Source organism: Equus quagga, chromosome 7 (genome assembly GCF_021613505.1).
Source record: "Equus quagga isolate Etosha38 chromosome 7, UCLA_HA_Equagga_1.0, whole genome shotgun sequence".
Taxonomy (NCBI): Eukaryota; Metazoa; Chordata; class Mammalia; order Perissodactyla; family Equidae; genus Equus; species Equus quagga.
The window spans coordinates 66,069,984-66,093,414 of record NC_060273.1 but is presented as its reverse complement, the minus strand read 5'-3'; the positions used below and the strand labels follow the sequence as shown (position 1 = coordinate 66,093,414).

General features: G+C 42.5%; 2 protein-coding genes across 6 annotated transcripts in view; one reads left to right on the top strand and one right to left on the bottom strand.

Annotated features, from left to right (window-relative positions):
* Nucleotides 1-1,611, bottom strand: part of FAXDC2 (fatty acid hydroxylase domain containing 2) — a 36,297-nt gene extending 34,686 nt beyond the window's left edge. For 2 of the 3 annotated variants that reach the window (XM_046666535.1, XM_046666537.1), the window contains exon 1: nt 1,344-1,608. The gene's annotated coding sequence lies outside the window, so the exon portion shown is untranslated. Of the gene's footprint in view, nt 1-1,343 lie in introns of all 3 variants that reach the window. The other variant, XM_046666536.1, reaches the window with a different exon arrangement.
* Nucleotides 1,612-8,143: 6,532 nt separating this feature from the next.
* CNOT8 (CCR4-NOT transcription complex subunit 8) lies at nt 8,144-22,227 on the top strand. Of its 3 annotated transcripts, none has more exons than XM_046667946.1 (7): nt 8,144-8,297; nt 14,049-14,232; nt 15,235-15,428; nt 17,061-17,222; nt 18,094-18,238; nt 18,927-19,037; nt 20,698-22,227. In XM_046667946.1, the coding sequence occupies exons 2-7, from the start codon at nt 14,116-14,118 to the stop codon at nt 20,845-20,847; spliced, it is 879 nt and encodes a 292-aa protein (XP_046523902.1). In that variant the 5' UTR covers nt 8,144-8,297; nt 14,049-14,115; the 3' UTR covers nt 20,848-22,227. The 3 variants fall into 3 exon arrangements, with proteins under 3 accessions (XP_046523902.1, XP_046523903.1, XP_046523901.1); XM_046667947.1 differs by having other exon boundaries at nt 8,220-8,309; XM_046667945.1 differs by lacking the exon at nt 8,144-8,297 and adding an exon at nt 8,335-8,507.
* The last annotated feature ends 1,204 nt before the right edge of the window (nt 22,228-23,431 follow it).

The following is a 23,431-nucleotide window of genomic DNA, read 5'->3' as shown; positions in this document are numbered from 1 at the left end:
TCTGTACGTAAGTGATGCTTTTATTTATTCATTTTTAAATTTTTTATTCTTTTTTTTAAAGATTGGCACCTGAGCTAACAACTGTTGCCAATCTTCTTTTTTTTTTCTACTTTTTCTCCCCAAATCCCCCCAGTACATAGTTGTATATTTTAGTTGTGGGTCCTTCTAGTTGTGACATGTGAGACACCACCTCAGCATGGCCTGATGAGCAGTGCCGTGTCCGCGCCCAGGATCCGAACTGGCAAAATCCTGGGCTGCCGAAGTGGAGCAGTTGAACTTAATCACTTGGCCATGATGCTTTTATTATGGAGGGAAAAAATACTCATTCAAGAAGAGGAAATGCATGAAGGAAAAGGTTAAACTCTGAGAGTAACATGGCTCTCTCTGGACAGTTTGAGCAATGCCCCCTGCACTGCTTTTGCTGCGGGGCACTTGCATCCTTTAAGAGTTTACTTGCCCTACTTGATTGCATGCCTGTGAGAAGGAGCCTGCCCGTCTCATTTACTAAGATTTGCAGAACCAAACATAAGCCTGGCATGAAGCAGATACTCAGGAAGTATTTGCTGAATAAATGAAAGAAGGGATAAATGAATAAAAAGCATTGTTTTTTGCTCTCAGGATGCGTCCAACATTTGCTATTGAACATTTCAGCTCCTCTCCCTTGCACTAACAACTTTCCTTTCTAACGTCAGAAGGTGATGCTCAGAGCATTTCTGTTTTACCAAATTGAATTGAATCTTTATATCCCAATCAGAAAAATTTAGTTGGAATTGCACACGAAACTGAAGCAACCCACAAGTCTGTATCCTGTCTTGCTTGCCTTAAGCCCCAAAGGGCCTGTGTAAGCACCCTGAAAACCACTGGCTGATGGTTCACCTCCATCCGTACACGCTATATTCTTACCCTTCCATAGGTATCACCAGGCCACCAGCAATTCTAAACCAGAGCCACTGTGGATAAATCTCAGTACATGGCATCAGAACCAGCTCGTAGCCCACCCATTTATCTTAGGACTTTAAGATTGTTGTAATTGGTCCCATTCCTTACAGGTGACCCTGGCAGGTTAGAGAGGAGAAGCATTTTGACCACAGTACCTTCCCAACAGTCTTTTCCAGTTAAATTTTCCTCTTTTGAGTTCTGATTTGGGAGTTTCTCCCTCACATAGTTCGAAGCCAAAACCAGTCCATTTGACAGAATGATCCATTAATTGCCAGAAGAACAAGACTACAGAAGCAGTAGATGGTACAAACACAGGCAGAAGAGGCAGACATTAGCAAGAGACTTGGAGGGGACTCTGCACACTAAGAAAACACCCCAGGACACTGTTGAGAGGCAAATCTCACCTGTACTGTAAGTGGAGAGGACAGAGTGGCGGCAGAAGTAAGAACACCCTTTGCCCTTCTTCACGTGAACTTTGATGTATCCTGACCTTGGCAAACAGCTCTCCTTCCCCTGCAGCTCAGCTCTGCAGTGGGCCGGTTCCCAGCTCCTCCAAGGTCCCAGCCAGCTTCCTCTTCCCCTTCAGCCCCTGCCTCGGTGGCTGCTGTCGCTGTGCTGCTGCCTAATCCTGTTGTTACTCGGGTGGGTCAGGAGGCTGGCCAGCGTGATCGTGTTACAGAGCACCCGACTGGCTCAGTCGGGCACGTGATGAGAGAAAAAGTTTGGGTCTGTGTGGACTGGAGACAAAAACACCCTTCTTGCTGAAAGGCATTTCCTTCAGGCTGAGAGGAAATACGCAGTTCAAGCAGGAGCTTGAAAGAGCACATTTGGCCAAACTCTGGGCTTTTTTTTCTTCTTTTTTAAAACTTCCTTCATCTTCCTCAACTTAAGAAAATGTCACTGCCCCGTAGGAGGTGGGTTCAGTAAGAGACAGGGGAATCAGATAATGTAGAAGGCAGGCAGCCCTCGTAGATAAAAAGTTTACAGGGACCAGAGGACCTCATTTTCTCATGTTTTCTTGCTTCTGTTGTTGCTGAGGCAGCCAGGAGTAGAGAAAAGCATCAACTATGACTAGTGAGTCTAGATGCAGGAAAGGTACACTTGTAGAGGTTAAGTTCACACTTTGATTGAAACAGGTGAAATTAGGATACGGGATCCATGACATGAAATGGTGAGCATCTTTGAAAAAGAACTGAGTTTTTGTTTTAGATTTCCAAAAGTTGTTTTTGAATAGGCAACATGTGCATCTGATAGAAAATACAAAAGGGTCACAAGAAAATATGGTGAAAAGCCAGTCCTTTTTCATTCCTCCCCAGTCCCCTACTTCTCCTAAGAGGGAACCCTTGTGACCAGTGTTGTGTGTATCCATCCAGAGCCCATCTATGTTCTTTAGAAACAGCGCACCAGATAAGCTTGTTTTGCTTCTTGCTTTTTTCATTTAACACTCACGTGAAGACTGTTCCATATACCTTTAAGAGGTATACCTTTATACCATATACCTTTAAGGGATACGTTCTTTTTAATGTCCGAATGCCGTCTCCTTTTTCAGAGGTGTCATAGTTGATTTGGCCAATAACCGACCATGTCTTAAATCTTTCGCTGCCTAATTCCTTGCACAACGCAAGGGCTCAGTTAAGCTTCACTGCTTGCTCACAACTGCTTTACAATTTGTTCATGTATTTCCTCTCTCTCCTTTTAGAGGTACCAAAATTTTTTCAGTATTCCAGATGTTGATATAATGTGTCTATTCCCTGGCTGACCAAGTCTGTCTTGTGCCCTGATGAAACCTTGCTACCTGACTTCCAAAGCTCACCTTAATCCAGCTCCTCTCATCAAACATTATCCCCCACTACTGCTATTTCCTAACGCTCTAAGCATGTCATGTGTAACCATTTATTGATCACTTAATATGTGCAGAAGCTTTTTTTCTATTTTCTAATATCCCTATGTGCATGTCATTGCTCATACTGATGCTCCCACCCAGAATTTCCTTTCTGGTCCTGTCCACTATTCTGCCTCTGGTTCTTTTCTTTTTGAACGTTTTCAGCTTATGTGGTCAACACTCCTTACAGTAGCAGGTAATTTTTTCAATAATCATTTCAAATAGGAGATTTCTGTATCTCCATGGCACTAATACCTCTGACTCATAATAGGCCCTCAGTAGGACCAGCATAAATGAGAATCTCTCTCTGGTCCTCCTGGGTTTTCTCTCCATCCTATCTTTGAGGAATTGCTCAGCTTTCTTGTTATTTCAAGGTTGTGTAAGATGGCCCCCTCCTAGCTGATCTTTTTTAAATGCTCTTGAGGAGGACCTGATGTTAGCTCAGGGCTAATCTTCCTCAAAAAAAAAAAAATCACAGAAGATTTTGAGATGTGGCTGTAACACCAGAGGTGATGGGTTTGTCGCATGCAAGTACAGGGAGAGGGAGAGATGGTGGGAGAAGAGAGCTTTAGAACTGACCAGAGAGTCCCAAAGGATAAGTTTTACTCTTACCTACATTAATGTGCTTACCTGCTCTCTTTCCATTGGCCTATATTTCTTTCTTTCTTTTTTTTTCTGAGGAAGACTGGCCCTGAGCTAACATCCGTGACCATCTTCCTCTCCTTTTTTTTTTATATGTGGGATGCCTAACAAAGCATGGCTTGCCATGCGGTGCCATGTCTGCACCCGGGATCTGAACCAGCGAACCCCAGGCCGCCGAAGCCGAACGTGTGCACTTAACCGCTGTGCCCCCGGGCTGGCCCCTCTTTTTTTTTTTTTGAGGAAGATTAGCCCTGAGCTAAAATCCACTGCCAATCCTCCTCTTTTTGCTGAGGAAGATTGGCCCTGATCTAACATGCATGCCCATCTTCCTCTATTTTATATGTGGGATGCCTGCCACAGCATGGCATTATAAGCAGTGCTAGGTCTGCGCCCAGGATCTGAATCGGTGAACCCCAGACCACCAAAGCAGAGCGTGCAAACTTAATCGCTGCACCACTGGGCCATTGGCCTCCATTGGCCTATATTTCTATTTGCCTAGTTCTATATTGGCAAAGATCAACTTTCTTCTCTGTAAAGTACTGCATACTCTGCAGTCTTGAAGAGTTTCACAATAACAATAATTGAAAGGATGTAGTGGCAACTAATTCTCAATTAGAATCACCTAGTAAAATGACCTAAGTTGTTGCCTAATATTTCCATAGACAACATATTTACCATGCCTGGGAGAAGCTAGCTTTCTTTTCTTACCAAATTTAGTGTGACTCCAATAAGAAAATTAATATGTCTCTGCCTTTACTACTTTTACTGTCCATAGACATCAAAGTAATCTTTAAGAACATAAATCAGAGCCAGCCCTGATGGCCTAGTGGTTAAAGTTTGGCGCTCACCACTTCAGTGGCCTGGGTTTGCTTCCCGGTCTTGGAACCACACCATCCGTCTGTCAGTTGCCATGCTGTGGCTTTGGGGAGGGAAAAAAAAAAGAGGAAGATTGGCAACAGATGTTAGCTCAGGGCGAATCTTTCCCTGCAAAAAATCCCCCAAAACATAAACTGGATCAGGTCATTCCTGTGAGTAAAATCCTCTGGTTTCCTGATGCACTTTGGAGGAGCGCAGTTGTAATGCCTCCCAGACCTCGGCTCATCTGCCTCTGCCTCCTTTTCAGCCTCTTGGTCACCGCAGCTGCCCTGGCCTCCTCTCACTGCCTCGAACATGCAAAACTCATTCCTGAACCTCTGCCTGAGACTGACTGCTCTCAACTCCTCATGGCGCTCTCTCTCTCTTTGGTTGAGTCCTTCCTGCTCTTCTCATCTTTGCCTAAATGCCACCTTCTCAGAGAGGCCTTCTTTGACCCTAAGTAATTTCCTCTATCTTCCCCCAATCCAGTTATGCTCTGTTACTTTACCCTGTTAGTTTCCTTCATGATAACTATCAAAGTTTCCCATTATCTTCTTATTTCTTACTTGAATGTTTGTTTGCTTGCTTTATTGTCAGTCCCTGTCACCAAATGTTAAGCTCCACCAGGCCAGGAATCACGTCTGTTTCATTTACCAGTGCATCCTCCAGTGGCAACATGGGGTCCTGCCCATAGCAAATGGACCATGAAAAAAACTGACTGGATGAACCCCTAATCCCATACTGGCCTGGGAATCAGAAGACTCAAGTCCAGGAGCTGACCCAGTGGCACAGCAGTTAAGTGCGTGCTGCGCTTCAGCGGCCCAGGGATCCCAGGCGTGGACCTACGGACGCTTATCAAGCCATGCTGTGGCAGGCGTCCCACATGAAAAAATAGAGGAAGATGGGCACAGATGTTAGCTCAGGGCCATTATTCCTCAGCAAAAAGAGGAGGATTGGCAGCAGATGTTAGCTCAGGGCTAATCTTCCCCCACCCCTACCCCCCAAAAAAATAAAAGACTCAAATTCTGATCCTATCTCTAGGAGCTGGGTGACCTTAAATTATTTAATTGCTTTCTGTGAAATTAGGGGAATGTATTAGTTAGAACATCTTTATGTTCTCAGCTTTGGAAATTTAAAGGTCTATGATTATTATCAGTAGATTTTGAAATTTTTTACTTTAGTAGACTCTAAAGGAGAAGGAAAATCAAGCGAGATAAGAATAAAATAGATTTGATATCTATTTCTGTATTCTGAAAAAACAAACTCTGATCTCTGATCTTCCCAGAAATCAGAAGATTTTTCAGGTTGCAATCAAAAGATCAAAATACTCAAATGCTTAGTCATGAAACTTGATCTTTGCTTCATATTTAGGGGAAGTTTGATGATCTGTTGATAATTTTTGAGTCAGAAGAAGGTTTTTCTATTGCGTAGGAAAAGCAGGGACAACACACTTCAAAGGCAGGAAGTTAACCACAACTATACCAAAGAAAACAGCCAGCTGGATGCATTCTTCAGCTGAACTTAAATATATAATCTAGTAAAGACAACATTACAAAAAATGACAGGTCTTGGCTAAGCTCGAGGAGGGCCCTTTAACAACGGAATTCATCAGGTAACAAGCATCTAGGTGTGTCAGCACTCTAAGGAATATAAGGGTTTTTGAGACTTGGGCTCAGAGGGTGATTTATAGTGGTACTACATTCCTGGAGGCATTTACCTTCTTGTCCATTTTCAAAATATTCAAAACCCAAATATATATTTTAGATTTTATCTTCCTACATATATTATACTTTAAGAATGCATCCTGTGAGATTTACTTAGAATTGGGAATAACAGAAAGGCTTGGCTGGCCAAAGATATCACTCTGTCTGGTTCTTAAGGAGACTCATTTTACAACCAGGGTTTCTCAATTTTTTTAACCTATACCCTCCCAGTTGAGAAGATATGTTCAAGCCTTACTTTGTATAGTTGGTAGTTCAAAAATAATTGTTCTTTTTTCAAATGTGAAATTATGTTAGTGAATATATTCTTCTCCAACTCTCTTTTCTTTCATTTCAGGCCTCCTTTCCATTGGGAATTGGTGATTTACACAATTGTTCTCATTTTGCAATAGCATAGGTGCAGCATAAAATCTATTGTTTACAACAAACACTCCAATGCCTCCTGAAATACAAGCCACCTGTGTATTTGTTTTACATTTATCTTCAATAACCTGAGAAATGAATACCCAGTTCTGCAGGGAGAGGGAAGGGTGGGTGCGGGGTGTTGAAAGGATGGAGATGGCGTGTTTCCTGTTTGTTTCAGTGCACACCAGGCCCCGTGCTGCAGGAAAAAAAGATTCTAAGAAAGGATTGTGGAGGCTGCTCTTTATGTGACTAGCTCCTGACAGGGTTATCCTCTCCTGAACCTAATTACAAGTGGGTGAAAGGATATTAGAAACGTATAGGATAGAGGGCTGGGGAAGTGTCTCCTGCCTTCTCCATCACAATACTGCTCACCAGAAAGAGGTGAGTCTGCAGCCGAGCTAACAAACATTGAGTATCTCGGGATAACAAACTGAGACAGGCCAGGAACAACTATTTATTGAATACACTTATATATCTTCCTCAGTGCGGGGTGCTTTTTCCATTTATTAACACAACCACCTATGTTACAGATAAAGAGACAGACACTCCTTTGGAGGGGAGAAGAGGAGTGCAGTTCACCTCTAGGGGCTGGGAGTGGGAGTTCACCTCCCTGGACAATAGCTTTTGGGAATCCAGTTTGAAATTGGCGCTGAAGGGCTGCTCTGCATGCAGCCACGGAAATGAAAGAAGGATTTGGGAGAATCCCCTAGGCGGAAATGTTTAGTAGGAAGACCTAGTGACGGGGGTAAATTTGCTATACACTTACCGACAGCCCCCTTCAAGTGAAAGCATCTAGGGCTACGACTAGAGGCATGCTTTGGGCCGTCTGCTCCTTCTCTCAGGGACAGGGTGGGGCTCTTGCAGGAGTGACGGAGGGCGGTCCGGAACTGACAGCCGTGCGCAGGAAGGCAGTGCTTTGTCTTCTCTCCCACGTTTGGGGAACACGAGGCAGCGCTGCCTCCGAGCCTGGTCTAACGCTGCCAAGGACAGGCGTTGGCAAAGAGCCCTCTTTGCAAACAGGATTCACAGAGAATTAAGGGGCGGGTGGGGGACTCAGGGACCTCCTAGGCTAGGCCTGGGCCCCAGCGCTCTCGCAACGAAAATCTGGCTAGCTGGCTTAGAGTCCGCCGGGTCTGGGAGCTCCGCCTGCGCCGGCCCGGCGCTGCCCCCGCGGGAGGCCGCGTCTTCTTTGTAACTCGAGCGGGCCCGGGCGGGCCGGTTGCTATGGGAACGCTGCTCGCCCGGCTCTGGGAGGAGCGAGGCGGGCCTTGGCGGACATTACCCAGACTCCGTGTGGGGTGCTGCCCCACCCCCAACTAATTACTTGCCAGAAAGGAAGTCGCAAGGTAGATGTCTTGTAAGTGAAGGCTCCAGGGGCCGCATTAGTATAGAAGGAAGGGGTCAGGATCTCCCCCCACCAGCCTCCCTCTAAGTCCGCTCCTGCCAACGATTTTAACGGTCCTTCCAAGTAGGGAGGACAGAGCGTTGTAATTTGGCAGATTCGGTCAGACGGGCCACGCCCATCCCGAGGGGGACTAGCTCTAGACCACGCCCCTTCCCCGGGCGCGCGGAAGGAGGACCGAAATGGAAGGGTGGGGATCTTGGTTGAACTGAGCCAGCGCAACTAATCGCGCGAAAGCCTAGGAGGGGCAGTGTTCCGCAGGCGTCCTCCGAGGCCGCCCCGCCCCGCTGTTTTCGCTTGGCTTTGCGCCTGCGCACTTGCTCCCGCCAGCTCAACTGCCGGGAGAACACGAACGGAATCGCCGGGGCGCGCAGAAGGGGAGGAGCGGGCGTGATCAGGCGCGCGCGCGTCTGGAGTGACGCGAAGGGAGCCGGCGAGCTGGGCGGATCGGGTGGGTAGAGAGGTAGGGCCAGATTGTTTGGTGGGCTGTGCGTAAGGCCGCTCTGGGCACGAGGGCACCCATCTCGTTGGGCCCGCTTGGTGCTAGGAGCAGATCCGGGGCAGAGGGAGGGGGGCGCTGGGTCAGGGGCCGCTGCTGCCGCTGCTGGGGAGTTCGCCCGCCAGCCCGCACGCCCGCGGTTCGCGGGCCCTGCTGGTCACGGTAAGCGGGCTCGCGCTTAGCAGAGAGAGGAGCGGGAGCTGGGAGAGTGTGGGAGGCCATCGGGGCCTGTGGGAGGAAGGGGAGTGGGAGCGTGCGTGAGGGGCAGGCTGTGTGGGAAGAGAAAGAGGCCCATCGAGTAGTACAAACCAGCGCCACTCTATAATAATAATCTAGTGATATGTGCCAGGGCTTTACAAAGCACCTTATATGCTGCATTCTCTTCGATCTCCTCTGCAATCCTCCGAAGTGTATACTGTTATTAAACCCACTTTTCAGGATAGGAAAACTGAGGTCCGAGACAAGTTAAGTAACTTATGCAAAGCCACACAGCTAGTCGGTGGCTTGACTTGGAACTTACGTCTGTCTGGCCCTGAGACCCGATATTTTAATATCTTTGCTTTACAAAGAAAGAAAGAAAGAAGGGTGGTTAGGAGGAGGCGGGGAGTGAGTGTGGTTTGAAGTGGGAGGGTGATCCAGAACGGGAACAGAGTGATGACGGGAGACTGTAAGGGAGAGGACCTGAGTTCGGAACCTTGTGGGCCTCCCCCTCCTTCTTGGTTATTTTGGCCCCACAACTTTTCCTTGCTGTTCTGTGGCTTTATAAACAACACCGTTGCTCTGGAGGAGCCAACTCACAAGGCTGGGCCGCGTGGGTGGCTTTAAGAACTGGCTGAACTGACTGTCTTCGGACGCTGTGTTTTGGGGGGGAGGGGAGGAGCGCCGCGGCGGCCCCCGCGGCTCTGTAGAGAGGGGCGGGCCTTTCAAGCTGCTGCCGTTTCTTCTAACGTGCTGCTGCTTCCTTTTTCGTGATTTCCCTGCGCAGCAAAGCCTTTGTTCAGTCCTCTAGAATGGGGAAGTGGTGTTTATTGTGTCCTTGCACACTTAGCCTTGCCCAAAGCAAACCCAGAAAAACAAAACATTCTTTTCCCATGCCGGGCCTGGTACCCTGGATTGCTTGCAGAGAGCGCTTTCGAGTGGTTTTAGCATTAGTTGCTCTTCAGAGCTTTCCTGGGTAAATCAGGAGCTTTGTTTTGAGGAAGTTTATAGGTCATCAGGAGCGATCTGAACAGATTGTACTACAGATCAGCACGGGGCAGGGACCTCAGTAGTTCGTACGGGCTGGTGTGTGTGTGTATGAGAGAGAGAGAGACCGACCTCTCCTTCTTGCACAGTTTAGTTCTACTAAGAGACAAGAAGTGTCGGTTAGTGCTTGTGTTTTGGTTTCGTATGGAGTGGAGTATCTTCTATGGGAGTCAGGGTCTCATGGTGTGGAGTAGCTCGTGTGGAGTCGTTTTAAAGTCAGCCCGTGAGGCACACATTGCATGTGATCAAAGTTATTCTTAAACATTCCTTAGGTGGAAGGCGGAAGGTTGAGGATGGCCCATCTCTTTCTCAGTAAATCCAGCAGTTTTTCCTCCAGCTTTGAAACTTATTACTGTTTCTTTGGTTGTAACCCAGATAGAGTAATTGGTTACCTTTAGGGGCTGTGTTGAAGAAATAAACGTATTCGAATAGAGTCGAGTCATTCTGCACAGTGAGGTGCACTGTGAGATGCTGGCACTGAGAGGCTGAAAAGGAGGAAGACTAGCCAAGCGGAACAGTATGTTTTTGGTTCCCAACTAAGGCTTGTTCTGGAGCATGTGTTCACTGAGTGGAAAGTGGCAGGCAGAATTGCCAGCATTATTCTTATTATCATTTCTCTCTCTTTTTTGGTTAGCATATCCAGTAATTTATGGTACATTAAATGTGCATAATATGTGTTTCCTCTTTAGTTTTTGGGTGGCACTACATTTAGTGGCTTGCAAGCTATTGTTTATTTCCTTACAATTTTCCTAGATAAGGGTTTGGTGCAAGAACGTCTTACATATTTTTACCTATGGTCTGCTTTTGCATCCCCCATTTGTCAAATATGTATAACAGTGGTTAGCTTGTAAAAAAATTCTCTTGAAAATGGAAGTCATGATACTGCCTTTTTAAATTAGTGTCTCTGAATTTCAGTTTTCTTCTCTGTAAAATGTGGAGGAAGATAACACTGTATAAAGTTGTGAAGAGTTTTGTCTACTTTTAAAGCAAAACCCTGCATTTCATATCATATTACCTATAAATATTTTGCATTATCTCTAAAAGATAAGGAGTCTCTTTGAAAACCCATAACTCAATATAATACCAAGAAAAACGCAAAAAAACAAAACAGAAACCTAAAACCAGCTAGTCATTGTTCAGGCTTCTACTTGTCTCAAAAATGTCGTAGTTCTTTTTTTTCTAACTGTTTAAAGCAGGATCCAACTGTGGTCTAACGAAGGTCTATGCATTTTGATTGGTTATGATGTCTCCTGAGAGTCTCTTATTTCTTGTAACTTGTTTGTTGAAGAAGCTGGGTTCTGTAGTTTCCCACAGTAGTTTCTAGATTTTGCTGATTGCATTTCTGTGATGTCATTTAACATGTTCTTCTGTCCTCTTTACTTATTGTACATTGTTAGTTAAATCTAGAGGCATGGTCAGATTCAAGTTAAGTTTTTTAACAAGACTGTTTCATAGTGGTGATGTGTTCTGTCAAGAGTCAGGTAATACCTACATGTCTCTTTTTGTGGTAATAGCCATTGTGATTATTTTAACAACTTTACTGAGGTATAATTTATGTACTATAAAACTCAGCTTTTTTTTTTCTTTTTGAGAGGAAGATTGGCCCTGAGCTAACATCTGTTGCCAATCTTCCTCTTTTCTTTTGCTTGAGGAAGATTGTCCCTTAGCTAACGTCTGTGCTATTTTGTATGTGGGATGCTGCCACAGCATGACTGATGAGCAGTGTGTAGGTCTGTGCCCAGGATCCAAACCCGTGAACCCTGGGATGCTGAAGTGGAGCACGTGAACTTAACCACTACAGCACTGGGCTGGCCCCAAAACTCACCCTTTTTAATGTAGAATTCAATGATTCTTAGCAAATTTACTGAGTTCAGTTGTCACTGTAATTGAGTTTGGGAACATTTTCATCACCTTGCTAAGATAGCTCATGCCCATTTACACTTAATCCCCATCGCACCTTTGTAGTGTACTTTCTGTCTTTATAAATTTGCCTTTTCTGGATACTCCATATAAATGCCGTTATAGATTAGTGCCCAAATCTGTAAAGTCATTAGGAGTTGCAAAATGGTGATATTCTGTCATTCTGTATTCATCTTTGAGTTGTATTACTTCTATAAAGAGCAACTCTTCCCTCAGCCATTTGGTTACTTCAAGGTACAGTTTATATAGGAAAGACAAGATAAGTATTTTAAAAAATAAGTTGATTTGCTAGCATTCTCCAGTGGTGCCAATTAAGTTTATTTTCCTAGTTCATTATGAACTCATGGATTTAAACCTATCTGAGAAGTTTTAATACATTGTAGCAATTATCCATAATGATGTTCATATTGTTTTTCCTTTGACCAGAGGGAGCCTCTTCAGTTTGTTTCCTGAGTTTTTTTTTTTTTTTTTTGAGGAAGATTAGCTGTGAGCTAACTGCTGCCAATCCTCCTCTTTTTTGCTGAGGAAGCCTGGCCCTGAGCTAACATCTGTGCCCATCTTCCTCTACTTTATATGTGGGACACCTGCCACAGTATGGCTGGACAAGTGGTGCCATGTCCACACCTGGGATCCGAACGCGCGCACTTGACCGCTGTGCCACTGGCCAGCCCCTCCTGAGTTTTTTTGATACAACTTAAGAGCTTCTTAGCTGAGGAGCCTGGTTCTAAGGGTTTAGTGTAAATACCTAATTGTCCTCTTTTTAACCTGTTTTTGCTGCTTGGAGGCCAAAGGCATTTTTTCCTTGGGTCTCCTTTGTTGGTTTTGCTTTTATGGAAATGTCTCCATCTCCATGAGTGATACCCACTTCCCCTAAAGTAGTTTATAGTTGTGTTTGAAAGGACACCAGAAAGGAAGTGCGTTGTTTCAGTTAGGGAAATAAGGAAGCAAGGCGGCACCTGTTTAACATTAATGTACATAGAAATGGTTTTAAGCCCTTTTGCAGGGGAAAACCTTAAGCATGGTTTAGAATCTAAAATTCTGAGTCCTAACATTTTCTTACTTATGGTCAGAGTGGAATTTACTTCACATTCAGTCTGAACTTCTGCCCATTTCTGATGACTTATTTGTTCATTTGCAAGCCTTTAATTCATGCCATTGTGTACAGAACGAAAATGAAAAGAAATGGATTCTGCCTTTAAGAGGTGTCCATCCATATTTGTTAGGAAGATACCACAGTCTCCTTAAGTTTCACGGTAATTGTAGTAAGTCTGCTATAATTTCAGAGAAACATCTGTTGAAGTGTAGGGTGTCTTGAATAAATGGAATCTTCAAGCGTTGCTGACAAACCAACAGATTAGTTTCTCAGAGAAATGATGACACTTGAGAATACCAGTTTTCTGTTCCAGATTCTTATTGTTGCACCTGCCTATCTTGAAAGTAGAAAGCAAAGATTTTCCTTGCTGTCTCCTTTGGAAATCACTCATGTTCATTTTACCGTTTCCAGGAATTTCCCCCTGGATCTGTACACTGGAGCCCACTCTTAGGTTGTGTTGAGGATCCATGTGGTGGGGTTGCCTTTTAAATAAATGCCTTTATGATAAGTTCCTTTTATAACTAAGCATCTCATGTTGAGTGTGCTGTGATAACAGCGTTACTCTGAGACTGAACCATGTTGAGTTTTATCTTGCAAAATACTGTCCCCTCCCCGGTTTTCTCCCAGAATACACACCATGAGTCATTCTGTTTTTGGTTGAATTTCTTATCCCTGCCATCTTCTTTATCTTTATTGTTGAATTGCTGCTTGGTTTCTTTACAATATTATGTGTTTAAATGTAGACATTAATAACTCAAATCCAGATTTTCGCTGTGGTTATTAAAGGTTGAAATTGGCAAGTGGGATTAGTTTTTACCACTTAAATTCCTCACTTCTGGATCTATCTGCACAAATCTAAAGAGGCCCTATGTTAAGTTAGTTAATTGCTTCTAGTTGTATTTGACTTTTGGATTTGGGGGATAAAAAGAATTTCCTTTTTTGGGGTTAAAGGGAGGAATCCCATGCCCACATTCATACACATTCTTTCAGGCTTTCAGAGATCCCAGATACATTTAAACTGGCTAAAGTGGTTACCTTAGAAATGTTTCTGTCATTTGGTCTCTGTGCACAGTGATGGGAAAGGCAGAGAAAAGGGCATGTTTGTGGTCACAGGGACTCCTTTAGTTTGTAGGTATTCTGGAGAAGGCTGAAAATGATTTAGGGTAGTGGTTTTACTTCTGTGCCTAAAGGGCAGCCTGGACAAAAGATTCTTCAGGTTTCTCAAGTAATTTCAGTTTCTTCATGTTAAAAAACTGTGAGAGAGAGAGTGTGCGTGTGTGTATGGCTTGACAAAAGCTGGTTTCCCCATTATGTAAAATGGAGGATAAATATAATAGTCTTAATGTTTTAGCTTAAACTGGTAAAGTGATGGTAAAATATTGTTTTGTTGACATCTTATGCCAGGGTGTAAATTTATGTGATTTCAAATGTGTTTTTGCCTCTAGATCATATCAGCCATTGGCTTGCCCTTGAACGTAGTCAACTGAAAGCGACTTGGAAAGTTTCTTCAGGATGCCTGCAGCACTGGTGGAGAATAGCCAGGTTATCTGTGAAGTCTGGGCCAGCAATCTAGAAGAAGAGATGAGGAAGATCCGAGAGATTGTGCTCAGTTACAGTTACATTGCCATGGTAAAGCGCTCGGCTCTGTTTGAGTCACCTTCTGTATGGACTTAGGGAATATTTAATGTGAGATTTTGAAAGACATGATTACACCAAAGCCAGGGTAAATTAAACATGGAAAATTGTGTTGCTTTTATGAAACATCAAGGTAGCGAGTGTGTCCGAGAAGGATGTAACTTCTGGTATCTTAGGTTTTTTTGTAACGTTACTCTGTTTGAAAGCTTTTAAAGCAGAAGTTCTGTCAGCCCATAGGGCACATCTGTCCCACAGATCTGGTGGACTGGGCAGTGTTTAAAACAGTTTTTTAAAATGAGTTGCCAGCATTTAAAAGTCAAAAGACCTCACTTAAATTCCAGATTTCTGGCGTCTGTGGAAAGAAGAGGAAGATCTGGCAATATAGGGTCCACGTTCCTGCCTGACATGGAGTGGCTCGAGGGAGGTGCACAGCAAGGGCCTCTTTTAGTTCTCGTTGCTCTAGTTTTGGTTCTAGTTTGCTCCAGCGCCCATTACTCGTAACCGTTTTCATACCCGGTCTGCTTTACTCTTTTACATGAACTGCCTGGAGTTTGTGACTCTTGCTGTAGAGATTATGCGATTAAGTCTTTAGCTTGTATTTAGTACTCTCTATGATCTTGTTCTAGTCTTTTTACTCAAGCTAAACATGGCTATTTATTGGGTTTTTTGAATGGGTGTTTCACTTCCCTCTGTTTGTATTTTTATTCATATATTATTCTCAACTTAGAATGTTCTTAATTGACTGTGTATCTACCTACAGTTCATCAGCTACTTCTATTTACATCCTGCTTAGGATCTCCAAGTTGTGCAAAGCTTCATGATTTTAGTGCTCCTGTAGATGTCCACAAGATCAGTATTTTAAGATAGACTTTTGTGCTCAGGCCTGAGGCTTGTCACATACTTTTATAAATTGAGGTAAAAATTTTATTTATGAATGATCAATTCGCTATCCACTGTTTTGTGAAACCTTTGATGGGAAACTTTTTCCCTTTCCAGGACACAGAATTTCCAGGTGTTGTGGTGCGACCAATTGGTGAATTTCGTAGTTCCATAGATTACCAGTATCAGCTTTTACGGTGCAATGTTGACCTTTTAAAAATTATCCAACTGGGCCTTACATTCACGAATGAGAAGGGAGAATATCCTTCTGGAATCAACACTTGGCAGTTCAACTTCAAATTCAACCTTACGTAAGTGTCTGAGACACTTCTCAGTGTTCTTCTTAGATCTGCTACATTTATGCAGACTGTGATTTCTAGCTGATTTTATTAATTTCGAGTTTTGTTTCCACTGAATTCAGGTAAGGGGTGGATGGAGCAGTGAAGCAGAGGCTGGGATAAGGAATCTCAGAAAATGAAGTCCCTCTTAAAGAACTCTTACAAGTCAACAATAAAAAGACAATCCAGTCAAAATTGGGCAAAAGATCTGAATAGACATTTTTCCAAAGAAGATACATAAATGGCTAATAAGCCTGTGAACAGATGCTCACCATCATGTCATTAGGGAGATGCAAATCAAAACCACAGTGAGGTACTACTTCACACCCAGTAGGTGGCTGTAATCAAAAAGATATAATATAACAAATGTTGGCAAGGATGTGGAGGAATTAGAGCCCTCATAAATTCTATTGGAAATGTAAAATCATGCAACGTCTTTGGAAAACAGTTTGGCAATTCCTCAAAAGGTTAAACGTACCATGTGAACCAGCAGTTCCTCTCCTAGGCTCATACCCAAGAGAAATAAAAACAGACATCCATGCAAAAACTTGTACGTGAATGTTCATGGCAGCATTATTTGTAAAGGCCTCAAAGTAGAACCAACCCAAATGTTCAAGAACTGACAAATGGATAAATTAAATGTGGTAGAGCCGTGGAGTGGAGTGTTATTGGGCAATAAAAAGGAATGAATTACTGATTATGCTATACATGGATGAGTTTTGAAAACATTATGCTAAGGGAAAGAAGCCAGACACAAAAGGCCACATACTGTTTGATTCTATTTATATGGAATGTCTAAAATAAGCAAATCTATAGAGTAGGGGGAGGAGAAGTTATGGAGTAATGGGGAATGATTGCTTAATGGGTATGGGTTTCTTTTTGAGGCGATGAAATAATTTATAATCGATTGTGGTGGTGGTTACAACTCTGTGAATATACTAAAAGCTATATACTTTAAATGTTTGAATTGTTTAGTATGTTAATTGTATCTAAGGCTGTTTAAAATGGAAAAAAAAAGGAGTTAGTTATTTCCCTATTTTGGGTTATGTGGTATTATAAATATTTCTCTGTTTAAATTAATGGATCTGTCTTTACAGTGGAAGATTATGCCAGAGTTCAAAAGGATGTGGTCTATCTATCGGTATTGATTTTGAAAGATGGTCTATGAAATCTAGAGGTGGGGTGGAGGTGTATACGTGTTGGTAGAGAAGATAGTCTGCAAGGATATATAAACCGAGTTGTTAACAGTTATTATTTCCATGGAGTAGCAGTATAAGAAAATGAATTTTTTTTCATTTTCTGCTATTTTAAATATTTTTGGATTGGTTGATTCCTTTTTTCTTTAAACAATGAGAAAATGTCAATCTTATAATTAGGAAATTTTTTTTGTGAGGGAAAATTCCATTTTTCTGTCTGTCATAGAGATAAGATTATATACTTTGTATGCTTGGTGGAATACTGGAAAGAATGAATTGGTCTATTCTTAAATTATGAAGCATTTTAAGAATACTTGTTCTATAATTATAAGGTGATGGTAATATTGTTGCCCATTACTTCTGTTACATTCTCCACCACCAGCTAAGAAGTGAATGCCTTCTTTTTTAGAGAGGACATGTACTCCCAGGATTCCATAGATCTCCTTGCTAACTCAGGACTGCAATTTCAGAAGCATGAAGAGGAAGGGATCGACACATTGCACTTTGCAGAGCTGCTTATGACATCAGGGGTAGTTCTCTGTGACAACGTCAAATGGCTTTCGTTTCACAGGTCAGTCCCAGAGAATGTGTACCTCTCTTGCTTTGGGAACAAGAGAGATTCTTGTGTTATTTTTGCAGTCCTGTTGGCTCCCTTTTCTTGGTCAGTAGCAGTTAGGAAGTTGAATTGGTAACTCTTGATTGTGTTTCAGTTTTTTAAAAAACACTTCGGGGCTCATAGTGGTTTGGTTCACACAGTATTGGGCTCTAGCATGTGGCTGTCCACGGGTATATTCCAAGTGAAAGGATGGAAGATGGGGAGGATTGAAGCACATGGTTGTCTTTTTCTTGCCTTTTTTTTTTAAAGATTGGCACCTGCACTAACATCTGTTGCAATCTTTTTTTTCTTTTTCTCTCCAAAGCCCCCCAGTACATGGTTGTATATTCTAGTTGTATGTAGGTCCTTCTGGTTGTGCTATGTGGGACGCCGCCTCAGCATGGCCTGATGAGTAGTGCCATGTCCATGCCCAGGATGTGAACCAGTGAAACCCTGGGCTGCTGAAGTGGAGTGCGTGAACTTAACCACTCGGCCATGGGGCCGGCCCCTTTTTCTTGTCTTTTAAATAACTGGCCTGGTGTTGCCCAGGTACTTGAAAGCCAGATTTATCTTAGGAGATGTTATTTTACCTTTTCAGTACTTTTGGAACTTTTGATGAATAAAACTGACATTTATAAACCTTTGGGCTCTCTTATATATCTTCCACATTGGTCTGTTATGTTGTTATTTAATGGAGAATTCAGATTTCAGTAGGATAAACGACTTTGGAAGACTAAAAGTTCCTAACACAAGGTAGCATCATAGGCTTTGAGAAATAATGCGATTGAACGCTGGGGCCTGATAGCTGCTGCTTTTTTACCCCAGTGCCCCTCATTCTCTCTTGTAGTGGCTATGATTTTGGCTACATGGTAAAGTTACTTACAGATTCTCGTTTGCCAGAAGAGGAGCATGAATTCTTTCATATTCTGAACCTTTTCTTCCCATCCATTTATGATGTGAAATACCTGATGAAGAGTTGCAAAAATCTTAAGGTACACAACATTTTTTTTTAATATTAGTAACAAGAAAAAAAGAGAAAAAAGCAGACTTGTTATTTTGCTTTATTGCTGTTTTTTCAGTATGTGTTCTTGAGTGCCTGCTAGGTGCCAACATTGTGTTAGGCAAGGTATATATGGGGCTCATTGGCACAGGGATTTGTGTGGTAACTGTCTTTAAACTTGGCATGAAGGGAACCCTCTGCTTCTCTCATCTTAAGTCAGGCATTCTTCACTTAGGGCCCATGAACCCCAGTTGACAACATGAGGTGTATGTACAATTTGTTAGGGATGGGGTCTGTAGTGTACCAGACTCTCAGAGGGGTTCTTCATCCTAGACAGTTTAAGAACTCTCCACCCTATTCAACTGTTGACATAAGAGGTTTGCTGTTTAGAATTGGATTGGCATTTCTTATTTCCTCAACCTTGTTTTACAGCAGTTAGGACTTTAACCGGCAGGGATCTGACAAAATGAATGATAAAGAAAAGAAAGGAGTGAAAAGTGGAATATAACAGTGTATCATTTGGAAGGCTAAGAGGAGGATACTGCTGGGATAAGGCCTGTTAAATAAATGACCTGTTCCCATTTCTCGTCACCAAAAGTAGACTCAAGAATGGATTGAGTTGAGTCCAGTAGAGGAGTGTTGGGTTTGTAATGTTATCTTTGTTTTTCTTACGTCTTCAGGGAGGTCTTCAGGAAGTTGCTGATCAGTTGGATTTGCAGAGAATTGGAAGGCAGCACCAGGCAGGCTCAGACTCACTGCTGACGGGAATGGCATTCTTCAGGATGAAAGAGGTAGGGCTAAGGAGGTGGGTGATCTTTGTAGGCTGAGGGTTGTTGAAAATTTACAGTTTCTGTTGGAAGTTGTTGACCACCTTGAAAGCACTTGGTTTTGTTTGTTTGTTATGATGTTCAATATATTAATGTAGTTTGAGAGACAAAGAAGCATTCCAAAATGGAGGCATGTGCAAGTCTCTAAGTGTACTTGGTGTTCCTAGCAGCTCTAATCCTTGCAATTATTTGCTTTTCTTCTGATTTCTATAATATGAACACGTTTGTTAGATCACCCAGTTATTTTATGCTAAGTCCTGCTAATTATCAAATATTCCTCAGCTAACATACTCAAAGGTGAAAAGCTGAAAGCTTTTCCTATAAGCTCAGCAACAAGACAGAGATTCCCACTCTGACCACTTCTATTCAACACAATATCAGAAGTCCTAGCCACAGCAATTAGGCAAGAAAAAGAAAAGGCATCCAAATCAGAAAGCAGGAAGTAAAACTCACTATTTGCATGTGATATGATATTATATATGGAAAACCCAAAAGAATCCACTAGAAACTGTTAGAATTAATAAATGAATTCAGTAAAGTGGCAGGATACAAAATCAATATACAAAACTCTGATGTGTTTCTATATACTAATAACAAACCATGAGAAAGAGAAATTGAGAAAATCCCATCTATAATTGCATCAAAAAGAATAAAATACCTAGGGATAAAGTTAACCAAGGAGATAAAAGACCTATACACTGAAAAGTATATGACATGGATGAAAGAAATGGAAGAAGACACAAATAAATGGGAAAATATTCTGTGCTCATGGATTGGAAGAATTAATATTGTTAAAGTGTCCATGTTCCCCAAAGCAATCTGTAGATTCAGTGAAATCCCTATCAAAATTCCAATGGCATTTTTCACAGAAGTAGAACAGACAATCCTAAAATGTCTATGAAACCACAAAAGACCCTGAATAGGCAAAGCAGTCTTGAGAAAGAACAACAAAGCTGCTGGCATCCTGTTTCCTGATTTTGCCCCCAGAGGTACTTTTGGCAGTGTCTGCAGACATTATTGGTTGTCACAACCTGGGAGAAGCGGGGTTGTGCTACTGGCCAGGGATGCTATTAAACGTCCCAGAGTACTACAATACACTGGACAACCCCCCACCTCCCCAGCAAAGAATTTATTCTTCCCAGTCGCGCCCAGGGTTGAGATACCCTGCTGTAAGTGCTTAATGTCCATTGTCTCACTCATAATAACCTATTACTACTCCATTTTATACATAGGGAACCATGGCTTGAGGAGAGTTGAAGTGACTTTCCTAAGGTCACCCAGTGAGCCCGTCTGAGTCTAGAGCCCAAGCTCTTTGTACTGCTTATTAAAGAGAAGGGAAGAGATGAGAGCAGTTGTATAAGCAGCAGGAGCAGCAGCACAGGGATCCTGGCAGCAAAAGAACTCATGCAAAGTAGAAGTCTGTTCAGAAAAGGGAGCCTATATTTAGAGAAAGGAGCATGAAAAGACTGTATAAGAACGGTTTGGACCTTTCTTTATGGAGTTAGTTTCTAGTTGGCTAGATTCTCAGAGCTTTGAGAGATCTGGTAGGTGCTGATGTGGTGGTGTTGAGACTTGGCATGACTGGATGCGATTCTCACCATGGGCTCTCTGTCCTATTCTGCAGTTGTTTTTTGAGGACAGTATTGATGATGCCAAGTACTGTGGGCGGCTCTATGGCCTAGGAACAGGAGTGGCTCAGAAGCAGAATGAGGATGTGGACTCTGCCCAGGAGAAGATGAGCATCCTGGCGATCATCAACAACATGCAGCAGTGATGGCGACAAGGCTCTGTGGGATGGGCCCGATCCCAGAGTGGTGCTTATTGTGCTGACTGTGTATATTTATCTTCCTCCCCAAGAGAAAACGCTTCTTTTGAGCAAACTGTACCTACCATCTGCATTGAGCAGAAAGACTTTTGTTTTACTGAAGACAAAAGATGTCTTTATTTTAGATCCAGAAGAGGGGAGTTTGCTCTGAATTTGTAAACAAGTCTTCCCTATTCCTCATCCCCAAGCCTCTCCTCTCCAGTTGCCTCCTTCCTGCCACCAGCATCCAGGGCGCATTTGACATCTTTTTAAATATCCAGGACCAGTGAGAAACAAACTAGTAAAATGTATATAACTCTTACCTGTTGTCATTCTTTTTCTTTTAAATTTTTTGCTAATCTCTGAGGATGAAGACTTCTTGCTATGATTCTCAGCCGAGCTGAGGGCTTCCAGGGAAAGTGGAACAAAATGATGTTTGTGTGAAGTGGCTTATAGATGTTGAATCTTTCCCTCCCTTCCTTGCCTTTTCCTGACCTTTCTTGAGGGCATTTGCTTTCCTCACACTTTGTTAGTCTTTCTTTATGTACTGTTATATGGAAATGAATTACTCAGTGCTGAAATTTGAAGACCAGATAATGAAAATTTTCCTTAAAAACAAAATACTGATCTGTCTTCCCTTCATTCACGAGGCACTCCAGAATGGCTATTAAGTTAAACATTTAAATATCTTTAAGTCTGTGTTCCGTTGTGCTGCTGAGATTTGCTGTCACATGTGCATCATTTGAAATCATTTTAAGTTTTCATATAATAAAATATCCTGGATTTGATCCTGAAGGAAATTAGTAAAATCAGATTTTTGGATCCTAAGTCTGTTGTGTTTTCAGATGGTCATCTGTATTTTCCCACCTCTCTTCCCTGTTTTCCCTGCTTTTCCTTTCAGCAAACTTGAGGAGAAGTTAGGGAGATGGATTAGTGTGAGTTCCAGGAATGTCTTTAAAAAGTTATAGTGGTTACATGTAAACAGGGCAGGAAGGAATTTGGTTTATAGAGTTTTCTTGTAGTAATATCCCACAACTAGGGTAGGAAGCTCAGGACTATGATTCCCTTTTTGTTTTTTTTAACTAGTCATTTAAAAAATACACCCTTTCCTTTTTTTGAATGAATATAATGTGGATAATTTCAAAAAAACCAAAAACCCCTTTGGAATAGTGGAAATGAAACTGGTTAACTCACTGAAGTGGATGAATAGCCTTGCATTTTAAAAGCTTATGGAAAACTCACTTTGAAATCATTAAAAAATGTCAAGTATTATAAGCTGGTATTTAAAATGCTTGTAAATAATATTTATGTTTTTAATTTTGTAAAATAAAGATTTCTTTTTAACCACTGGCATGAAGGTTTAGTCTTTCCTAGCTATTGATCACTAACTAGCTCTAGAAGATTGCTGTTTGCCGTCTGTGACATGGAAGCATCTTGTTTTTCTCTAAACTCTTGCCTCCATTTTCCACCAAGTTGGCTTGCATACAAAATGTGTCACTCTGTAGGAAGCTTTTAATGAACAACTTTGTAAGTGGAGTTGTTTCTTCGCTTTTACTCCCCGCTGATTGTCAGGCCTTATAGGAAATCAGTTTTGATTATATCCCCTGGGGCCACTCCATTATATATGGTACATTAGCCTGTTAATTAGTGGAATTCTTCTAGACAAATTGAACTGATATCCTAGACTTGGCTCAGGACTTTGTTTCCAATCCTTTTGTATTTTTTTGAGGAAGATTAGCCCTGAGCTAACATCTGCTGCCAATCCTTTTTTTTTTTGCTGAGGAAGACTGGCCCTGAGCTAAGATCTGTGCCCAACTTCCTCTACTTTATATGTGGGACACCTACCACAGCATGGCTTACCAAGCAGTGTCATGTCCACACCCAGGATCCGAACCTGGTGAACCCTGGGCCACTGAAGTGGAAGGTACGCATTTAACTGCTGTGCCACTGGGCCAGCCCCTCTAATCCTTTCTATTGGCACAAAAACATGGGGTTGTAAGAAGTCAGATACAGGAGCAGATCTAGGATGTTGACTGGGATGTTCACATGTAGGAAGAGAGATAATTATCACTAAGATTTGTGGTAAACGCAGCGTAGTTCAGGGGTTCTCAACCAAGATGCTTCGGCATGCTGGTGACTCAGCTCTACACAGATGTCTTTCCAAAAATGAGTTAAAATAGGGCATTTATCTGTGCCACAATTGAGGACAGACTTAGAGGAGAAATGTTGAGATGAAGGTTGGAGGAATTCAGTGTTGAGTGGCGGTCTGGTCATTGCATGGGAAAGCTAAGAGAGCTTATGAAAGTGGTGCTAAAGAAAGGACTAGTAGAACTGGCAAGAACTTGTGCATATATGAATGTGTGCAGGGCTGTGTGAGTGGTTATCCTCAGAAAGGGATGGTCTGGAGGAGTCACCGAGAGAATGCAAACAGTGTGATTCAACCCCTCTACATACTGCCAAACATTCTTGAATCCTAGTGTTCTGCTAACCCAATAAGGTTGATTACCAATGCCAAGTCTTGTGGTCAGCCAGGGCTGATACAAATGAGCTCAGC

Coding starts and splice junctions, on each gene's coding strand:
- CNOT8 (XM_046667946.1), top strand. CDS start 14,116: ATGCCTGCAGCACTGGTGGAGAATAGCCAGGTTATCTGTGAAGTCTGG. Junction 18,239..18,926: donor AGAGTTGCAAAAATCTTAAG/GTACACAACATT, acceptor TTACGTCTTCAG/GGAGGTCTTCAGGAAGTTGC. Junction 19,038..20,697: donor CATTCTTCAGGATGAAAGAG/GTAGGGCTAAGG, acceptor CCTATTCTGCAG/TTGTTTTTTGAGGACAGTAT.